We start from the raw sequence: 10,191 nt of genomic DNA on the forward strand, positions 1-10,191 counted from the left end.
AAATTGCAAGTTTCACTGCAGCACACTAACACTAGGCATAAACCATTGCAGTCTTTCTGCTCCCCCATCTTTCAAACTAAACACTCCCGAGTTATCAACTTCACCTTCCTCATCACCAATGTAGTAGATGCAATTAGGTCTATACTCCGGGACATCACACGCAGCTACCGAGTGGTCATGTCCTAAAAAAATTGTAATCTCACCTAAATTCCTGATGTAGTGCCACTTCTTTTCACGATAATAGTAAACCTCAAACCTTCTGAGGTTATCGTCATAGCTTTGATGCCGGAAAACATAGCTTGTCCCCGAAAAGCTCAACAGCATAAATTTCAGTCCTCTTAAGCTCACCAAATGCACCTTTCCCCCATCAAAGAACATAGGCAAGGCACGTTCACTATGTTTGAGAGAAAACCCACAATAATCACAAAGTACAAGCCTCCCCAGCTCATTCAATGCAAGCAACTCCTTGTTTGCGGATGCGACAACGTCGTCGTAGTGATTCCCATAACCTTGTAAAATAGTCCACTCCTGGTTACCATCTTCGTAACATATTAGATTTCGCTTATCTCCGAAGATTGCAAGGACTTTGTAGCCTCTAGGGTTGCATAACGGGTCTGAGGACAATGTGGCCTTGTCGACAGTGCCGTTTCGAGGGAGCTGTGGGAGGTTGTCGACTTGGTGGCAGGTGAATGCGTCGAGTAGAGTGAGTGATGAGTTTTGGTCATCCAACAAGATGAGCCAATCGGCGGAGAATCCACATATGGTCTTTTGATGAGCGTTTTCGGGTAGATCACACCGGTGGACTTGATTGGTGGAGACTTTGAGGAAGAATCTGGAGTGTTTGGTGATATTGTGCTGATGTTCTTCAGGTTGGTAATGGCTCGGAAGCATTAGCCATGGGAAGTCTTCTGAAAGTTCACCATGTTGATGAGAGAAAAGGGATTAAGAGAATTGGAGCAATTTGCGCTCAAGGTATATTAATATATACATAGATGACTAAGGAGGAGATTCCTTTCTCTACAGGTAAAGGAGTCCTGATACAGACCGACTTTAATTTTCTTACCAAGTAATTGTTTGATTTTCTCTGTCAAATTGTTTCGAAGCTGCACCCAAAATACGAATATATTCAATATTCTACAGATCACCTAGCTAAAAAGAAGTATTCGATATTCTACAGATCACCTAGCTAAAAAGAAGAAAAGAAGAAGAGGTCTCTTAACCCAAGAGACCCCACGAACTCGTAATTTCTCAGTGTCAGTTAGGTTAGCTAACCAACATGTCACGGCTCACCGACTCAAGATTTATTTTTTTAGTAGAGCCAGCAGGCATCAACCATTGCATTCTTTCAGCTTCACCATCTTCTAAACTGAACACTCCCGAGTTTTCAACTTTGCCTTCATCATCATCAGTGAAGTATATGCAATTGGCTCTAAAACCCGGGGTATTACGCACAGCCAATGAATGGTTATGTCCCAAGAAAATCGTAAACTCCTTCAAATTTTGGGTGCTGCACCACTTTCCTTCATCGTACCTGTAAACCTCAAACCTTTTAAGCTCATCATCGTAGGTTTCATGCCCGAAATAGTAGCTCGTCCCTGAAAAGCTTACCAGCATAAACACGTCTACATGTATGCTCACTAGATAAACCTTTTTACCATGAAAGAAAGAAGGTGGTACACGTTCGTCACAAACCGGTGGATCGCAGACCATCAACTTCCCCAACTCACTCACTGCAACAAGGGCCTCTTCTGTTTCGAAAAGAATGTCGTCGTAGTGATTCCCATAATCTTGTAACATAGTCCATTGGTTATTAGCTTCTTCGTAACCGATTAGCTTTCGTTTGTCTCCGAAGATTGCTACGACTTTGAAGTCGTAAGGGTTGTAATACGGGTCTGCAGACAGTATGGCCTTGTGCACGGTGCCGTTTCCGGGGAGTTGGGGGAGGTTGATTTGGTGGCCGGTGAATGGGTTGAGGAGAGTGAGTGATGAGTTCTGGTTGTCGAAGAAGATTAGCCAACCTAGTGAGAATCCACATGTGGTTTTTCTTTCTCCACAAGCATTCTTGGGTAGTTGGAGAGTGTGGACTCTGTTGGTGTAGACGTTGAGGAAGGATTGTTCTATGTGTTTTTCCTCCACTTCTTTGGAGTGGTGCTGGTTGGGAACCATTAGCCATGGAGAGTAGCTTACCATGTTGAGAGCCAAAGGAAAATTGCATTAGAAACTAGCTTGGTATGGATGGATCGATGGAAACTTGAAGCTCTTCAGTTTTATATTTATAGTCGTCAGATGTTAGTATGAAAATAACATCTAATTCTATGTGAATTAGGAGTCTTGATTTTGAACGACTTTAGTTTTTCAGCCAGCAGCTTCTGCACAAACTCCATTTAATGACAGGATTAGGGATAACATAGGTAATTGCTTCAAAATAACAGAATGATACTATTGTAGATACTGAATGAAGTTCATAACAAACCAATGCAAATCGATACACACATTCTATTTTACAAGAGCTCAACCACCAAGCAACGTGGGCAAGACATAATTGAAAAGACCAAACAATCCTAAGAGTCTTAATCCGAGGAAAATATCGAAATACAGGATAAATGTTGATAAGTTTGCACAATCTTTTTCTCAAACTAGCAATGCCACTTATAGCATATGCATCCGGACATATTCAGACTGCCCTCCCAGCACCTTATGAAGGACTCAGTCTGCTGTCCAACTCTGTTCCACGATTTCCCTAACTCTTCGATTGTACTCTCGCTTGTTCTCGCTAAACATGCGAGCAGCTTCTGAATTTGCAGGAGAATTCGGGTTCGGATCACATAGTAGTGACTGCAATAAGTAAATGAAAGATGTTAAAGTCTTGGATCTATAGCACACAAAGTGTTTAGGTTTCATTAAATGATTCATATTCAAGAATGCCAGATATCTACATTTACATGTACTAATATCTAGCGTGTTTTGTGAATTATAATGAACAACAATTTTATCCGCACGGACAAACGTACCTGGATAGACGTAAGTATAGCTGCCACATCATAGATAGGACTCCACTGATTTTGCAAAATATCTAAACAGATACTTCCATCGGCATAGACTGACCAGTTTTGGAAAGAAAAGTTGAATTTGAATCAGAAACCAGAAGAGAGATATCGAACATGAAGCAGATAAATGTCAACATACAACTTACTATTTGGATGAAACATCCGAGATACAAATCGCACAGTTGGTGGTTTGTTTGGATAATCTTCAGTAAACTGAAGAGTCAACTTGAACGTGCCTGCATAGTTCAACAATGTGGATATTAATAGAGTTAAGGTAATGTAGCAGAAATATTGCAAAGAAGACGATTATATGTTATTTTAAGCTTCCAGACCTCAGATTTTTATTCTCTAATTTTCTTTTCAGAAAGTAAGAACTGTTTTTAATAATTTAGTCAAATAACAGAACATAGACATCTATTCAATGTGTTAGGTAAAAGTTATCCATCATTCCACCTATTGAAAGAAAATTTTGACCAAACTGGGTCTCCTTTATCACTTTTCTGCTTATGCAACACAAGTATGATTTAGCAAACAGTAGTAGTTGAGATAGTACGTTTGCATGTCTTCAAAGAGACAGATTAATTTAACTTTAAAATATGTTGTTGAAGAAGAGACACCTTAAGTGTTTGAAATAATCATGCATACAACAATGAAATGTACCAAGAATGACCAATCCCATATCAATATCAAGGAAAAGGATTCATCCATCCCATCCTATATCTGAAATAGCCCTCTATAATCCAACAAGAAGATAAAACCCACAGCTTAGAAACCATTGTGTAATTATGTTTAATTCTAGTATAACATAGTTCCATTTATTATGTCATCTTCATCCAAGAATGTGAAACTTAGTATAAAGTAACTGAACCAAAGCTTTAGATAAAGGATTTACTGACCTCCATCCCAAGGGGTATCATCAGGCCTGCAATCCAAACAAAACAAAAATTGAGAAATGACTTATTGAACTGCACTTAAGCATAACAAATAGCAGATTATATTTTTGCATTTCATGTCATCCAACTCACCCAAATATAACGGCATTCCACAGCATTATATTGTTGTCTTGGGGTGCCCCACTAATCCCTGCAGGCGGGTCCTGTTGCAGCCTCTTGAAGTCTCTCATCAGCCTCTTCCTTGCAGGAGTCGACATCGCTACCCCGCTACCACCTATAAATCAAAGTAATCACCAACAAGAAACTTCATTATAAGTTTATAACTCAGCAAGTGCTTTCAACATAAACGCAAAGTATAAGCTAGCAATCTGTCCTAATGCCCACCAAAAAGAATACTACTTTGAGCACCAAATTTGCATACAGTGGAAATGACAACACAAATATGCACCATGAAACACCAACTTACGAATACAAATACTGATACCAAATAAGTGGATTACATGCACAGAAAGGCAAAGCTCAAGACTATGAAAAATTGAGCTCAAACATTAGAAATTCCAGTTCAATTAAGCAACTTTTTACATGTTTACAGCTTCATTATGCAACACAACCAGGCTAATCATCTTTCTATTACAATTGGTCACTACGATAAACCCTAATTCGCATTCTTACAAACAAAAGCTACCAACTTGGCCACATCCAAGCTCAAAGCTCGAATCTTTCACCTCAAACCAAATAACCCACCTCAAAATCAATCAATTTGCGAATCAAAACTGTAAAACAGACCACAAAACAAGAGAAACTGAACATGACTGGATGGAAATTATCCTCACCTGGAGCTCCTCCAAGAGGTCTCGATCCGAATCGGGTTGCTGATTCAGAGGCCAAGAGGGTGATCGGGAAAGGGTTTTGGGAGGTGGGTTTTGATCAGATCGAGTCCATTAAGGTTTGGGCAGAGAGGCACACAGAGGAGCTCTATGTAGCTATAAGTGAGGGAGAGAGAGAGAGAGAGTTTGTTTTGTTTATAGGCTTGTGTGTGAGGAATGAAAGAGAATTTGGAGATGGGTTGGGTCGGTCTACTCAGCAAAGGTCCCTACTACTTTGGTCTTTGGCTAGTTGGCCTCTCTCTTTCCTTTATCAGCCTTTCTCTTTCTCACAAGTGAATGGAGGAAATTCCTTCTACCTTTTTCCTTTTTCTTTTATTTCTTTCTTTCTTTTCTTTATTACTTGTTTTTCTTGTTTCCATTGTTATGTCATGGGAGACTCAAGATCTGCTGAGAGAGACTATTTGAAGAAGAAAAATATGTTGCATCTTTTAAGTTTGTTCCATCATCCAATTATTGTGTAAGATTATAACAAATAACTAATATTTCTGTTATAGTTTTTTTTAATAGTATTTCGGTTATAGTTTGTAGTGAGTAAATGTGTATGACTATACGTTATATGATATGATCGTTTTGCGTAATTTTTGTTTGAATGACTTTGTCATGTTTACTTTCTAATTAATTGTTTTCTTCATTTCAGTTTCATTAATTACTACAATCATTCAAACATCTTTTTGTTCGGGTGAAAAGTGAAAGCATTATCAATTACGGCAACAAAGGCACACGTACGGTCGAAGCACCTGACCACAGAACTAGCAAAGCCGGGCCGAGGCATGGACATGACCGAGGCGCGAGCAGGGTCTATATATGTGTTCTAATTAAGCAGGCGACCGAGGCATGAGGAGCTCAAGGCTAAGCAAGGCATGCATGAGCAGGGTTAATTCACGAGCTTATATATACGAGTGAAAATGATACACATCTTACCAGTTAGGTCATGTATATACATAATTCCTGATCAAATACAAGCTAATGTGAGCTGGTAATGAATCCCACAGGCTACACCACACTAGTACTCATCTAGTAAAAAGTACTTAAGAACTAGAACACAAAAGTTTAATACACAATTTGATGAAGCATGGAACGTAATTTCCCTGAAGTAACTCCTTGAATCAATATTACAAATTAACAAATAATTAAAGAAAAAGGTCTATATATATAGCACATATCAACTCTTGTGATCTTCACTAGGAGATGTAGATGCACTCTTGTGGGTGGCAAATGGCAATGAATTAGGTGGCTGCAGAAACATCAAACTCCCAGGCTGCGAAATATTTGCCGGTGAAGAATTCGGTTTGCTCAAATAGGTTGATCCACATCCGGTAATATTGCCCCCTTTAATTGCTGTTTGCAGATAGGAAGAAGCAGTAGCACTGTTACTGCTACTAATTCCCGGGAAGTTCTCACCCCATTTCAGTTTCTGAGCCAAGATGTTATTAAAGTGATCTCCACCTGCATTCTGATTATTATTGTTACTTCCACTCCCACCATTACTACTACTGCCAATGATTGATGTCAGTGCGGCTGCTAGGGCAGATTGGAAACTTGGATCCGCTGTAATTGCCTTTGTTGCTGCTGCAATAGGATCCGGTAACTGAAACTGTAGAGGAGTTGGATTGTTCTTCTGCATGTAGTTTTGGTACATGTTGTTTTGCACAGGCTGCTGCTGCTGCTGCCTTCCAAGAATAGTATTCTTGTTGTTGTAGGGTAATTGTGTTCCATTTCCATAGGAAAGGAACCCATTGTTATTCCATGACATGATGTTGTTGGATTGATCAGAAGAACCAAAGTTGAGACTGGTGGGAGGGTATAGTACTTGGTGAGCAGAATTTAAAGTTGATGAAGCAAATTTGTTCATGTGGGATGAGGAAGAGGAGGATGGGTTTGAAGTGAGGTCCAAGGTGATTGTTGGTAGTGAAGATGACATGGAAGAGTTGGGTACGTAGAATCTCGATCTTGAGTTATCCGAAACATAGTAATTGTATCCATGAAGGTCGGCAGCCGCAGTTGTTGCCCCAACTGAGGGGTTCAGGCCAGGCCGGGATGAGCTGGATGATGAGCCGGACAACAGCATGGAAGCGGCAGCAGAAGTGGTGGAAGCCATGGCGGTGGCTGACATTGGAAGTGGGTGATTGTGTGCTCCTTCGTACGTGGTGATTAGGATGGACATGTCATCTGCGCATCTTTGCACCTGAAAATCAAAATATATCACTAGTTACAATTTGAATCACAATTTTAGACCACATTACAAATAATATAGGTAATAAGCATTAAGCAAGTCTTACCTGTTTCCTTACTGGGCATGATGGTGCAATGGTGCAACGATAGTATGCTCTAGGGCAAGGGTTTCCTTTTGCAATCTTTTGTCCATATTTCCTCCACTGGCATCCATCATTCATCTGTGTCCAAAGTCAATCACATATTTTGTTAATTAAACTCCATTAGGCATGTAACGATGTATATAAGTACGTATGGAATAATGATTAATCACTACTTAATTATTTGTATGATGAACACTAACCGTTGGGGTGTCACATCTAGCTCTGACTGAAACCCTAGCTTTTTTTACTGGGCTCTGCTGTGCAACTTCATCTTCTACTAAACTTCTCATCGTCTTGAGAACCTTTTTTGGCGGCCATGTCTCGCCTGCTTCATCTTTGGGCACTTCTTCAACGCTGCTTGCAGGGCTTGGGTTTGACAAAGGCACCTGATCAGTTGTAGTACTACTTGATTTAGCAGGTGCTTCATATTTGCAGTCTAGTCCTAAAGACAAGCTCTTTTCATCATCCGTCTCCATTTCTTTCCCTGCTTGAGTACTAGGGCTTTTGCTCTTTTCCTCGACCCTTTTCCGTTTGCCAGAAAATGATCCGAGGCTGAGGGAAAGCTGCTCAGATTCCTCATCGTCTTGATGATTATCGGTTACAACAGTATCCTTACTGGATTGGGTTGCTTTCTGTTGAACGTCATGGTACTGCATTTGAAGTGTTTGGTAGTCCTCCATCATTCGGTCTAAGTACTTCTTCAGCCTTTGGTTCTCTTCTCTCACCTCACTCATCTCGGCTCTGGCAGATTCTAGTTGATAATCCTATAACATTTTATGTTTATTAGCACTACGCTTTGATTCTCCAGCTCATATATATATATGCAAATCAGTACTATATAACAAGTGTATATATATAATTAAACAAAACGATCAAGTGCTTGAAAAATTAAAGCTCCGATCGATCGAGTACGTACCTGTTCCTTTCGGCTTGATGAAGTAGAAGCCACTGAATGATCAGGTTCAGCCAAAGAGGACCCTTTGATGTTACTCGTGGTTGATATCTGTTCGATTAAGCATAATCATTGAGAATATTAGAACTCAAAGAACTAAATATACTGTAGCTACTAATCTGCCCAGTTAATTGAGTATTGTTGTCTGAAAATTTATCAACCTCATAATCAATATTAATGGTTTAATTTGCAGAAGGGGAATTAATGGCCTACAGTCGTCGTTTTTTTAATTTGCAGATGGAGCATGGTCAGCCTTAATTAGAAATGGTTAATTTAGACTTCAAGATCTAATATATAATGCCAAAACATCATTGTGGAACAAGCTCCCAATCTGCTGTTGTTTTCATAATATTATCCTCTTCTTGAATGTATAGAAATGTGAAGGTAAAACAAAGAAATCTGTGGATGAGATATTTTCAAAATTACTACCCTTCGTCTTCTCTTAATTTTAAGAAAAGGTGCTATAATTTCCTAAGTGATGGAGGTTTCGATCAGTTTAATTAAATTACCTGCTTCCCGAAACTCTGATTTTTCTGTCTTGGTGAAGATGATTTCCTTTCATTATTCTCCTTCTGGCCTGCTCTTTCAGTTCCGGCCTATAATAATACACAGATCCACAGAAATTAATTTTGATAATTAATATATCTAACAGATAGATATGACCATCGATCAAATGCATGCCAGTAATATATATCCTTTAACAAATTCCTATATTAATTATAAGTTCTTCGATCCTTGAGATAATATTGGATCTCGATCCATAAAGAGTCTAACTTAAAAAGAAACACATCGATGCAATATAGGTGTAGTTATTCGTTACTTACTTTAAGAACACTTTCTTCTTTGCCATGAGCTTCTCGATGTTCATCATGAGCAGCAGCAGTAGTACTAGATTCAAGCAGTACTACTCTCTTCTCTTCCTGTTCTTGATCTCCATGATAAGGTTTTTCGACAGCTGCAGCCTCCATTATATCTTTTTATCTCTGTAGCTTGCGTTCGAAAACGTTTTTCCTTTCTTTCTTGTCATCAATTGTGAGGGCCTCCTCTTCTTATATAGAGCAGCATGCAGTATTTGACCGAAACCCTTATAAATTATTTCAAACCCTCGAAATGTCAACTTACCCCCCATATATTCTCCAATTGCAGCTCTAGTTTAGAGGTGACAGAATCATACACACAAACTGCAACTAGCTACTTTCAATTTTTTCATTAATCTTGTTAATAATTGAAAAGGAAAATCAAAGTGAGAAAAATGGGAGAAGAATTCAACGTCAACGTTTGAGATATAACGAGAAAATATAAGAAAGAAATAATGGGTTCGAGCCGCAAAGATCGGTCCCCACGCAATTCAAACAAACACCATCGTTGAAGTTTCCGACGTCTTTGCCGAAAGTCTCACATGGGGATTAATTCTTTTCATAAATTTTGGCTCGCTAATTCGTGGTCAAACATTGATTTTGGCCTCACAAATAGACTCTGAGCTAGAAAATCTCAGACTTTTGAAATAATCATTAACCTCCAGTCACCGGAGTTCCGTTTTCAGGGTCGTCGGTGGGGTTAGGGTTTTGTAAAAGGTTAAGATTCAGGTCCACTTATGGTGGTTAACTATTAAGATTGAGGTCAGATTTCAAGAATTGTTTGCTAGCTCTAGCTCTTCTTCAAGTCGTTAATTCTGGCCATGCAATTGACCCGGCGCGGCTTGTAATTAACTTTAACGTTCACATGCATGATTTGTACTACACGTTGGAATTGCAAGCTTATATATCATTATATAATTAAGAAGGGATCCTTATTTCTTACCATTATCTTGTATGTTATCCATATATATAGTTATTGGAAGGGACGTTTATAGTTATAGCGAAACATTCATCTAAGTTGCATGTACTCGATCATTGTGGATTTACAGAATTACATAGTTACAGTTGTTGTGAGTGTGGAATTGAATCATAATTCCAATATTAATTTTGCTATTCCGACTCCAATCAAAGGATCAAAGCTTAGATATGTGTTTCATGCTAGTATTTCGATTAAAATTGATAAGATCAATATCGACGTTCGTGCACTTAGGACCGGGCATGTCACATTAAGGATCGAAAT

The 10,191-nt window shown here is 39.0% G+C and overlaps 2 protein-coding genes across 2 annotated transcripts; both read right to left on the reverse strand.

The window, feature by feature from the left end:
• Positions 1 to 2,417: 2,417 nt before the first annotated feature.
• LOC101314087 (ubiquitin-conjugating enzyme E2 2-like) lies at positions 2,418 to 4,979 on the reverse strand. The gene is made up of 6 exons (XM_004299342.1): positions 4,774 to 4,979; positions 4,073 to 4,214; positions 3,944 to 3,969; positions 3,194 to 3,283; positions 3,012 to 3,100; positions 2,418 to 2,835 (listed from the first exon to the last, which is right to left on the reverse strand). Exons 2-6 carry the CDS (start codon positions 4,195 to 4,197, stop codon positions 2,707 to 2,709), a joined length of 459 nt encoding a protein of 152 aa, XP_004299390.1. The 5' UTR covers positions 4,198 to 4,214; positions 4,774 to 4,979; the 3' UTR covers positions 2,418 to 2,706.
• A 795-nt stretch (positions 4,980 to 5,774) lies between these two features.
• On the reverse strand, positions 5,775 to 9,116 carry LOC101314661 (probable WRKY transcription factor 72-like). Its single transcript, XM_004299344.1, has 6 exons — positions 8,919 to 9,116; positions 8,604 to 8,690; positions 8,059 to 8,145; positions 7,343 to 7,906; positions 7,107 to 7,220; positions 5,775 to 7,012 (listed from the first exon to the last, which is right to left on the reverse strand). The coding sequence occupies exons 1-6, from the start codon at positions 9,060 to 9,062 to the stop codon at positions 5,990 to 5,992; spliced, it is 2,019 nt and encodes a 672-aa protein (XP_004299392.1). The 5' UTR covers positions 9,063 to 9,116; the 3' UTR covers positions 5,775 to 5,989.
• Positions 9,117 to 10,191: the final 1,075 nt, after the last annotated feature.

This window comes from Fragaria vesca, linkage group LG5 (assembly GCF_000184155.1).
Source record: "Fragaria vesca subsp. vesca linkage group LG5, FraVesHawaii_1.0, whole genome shotgun sequence".
Lineage (NCBI taxonomy): Eukaryota > Viridiplantae > Streptophyta > Magnoliopsida > Rosales > Rosaceae > Fragaria > Fragaria vesca.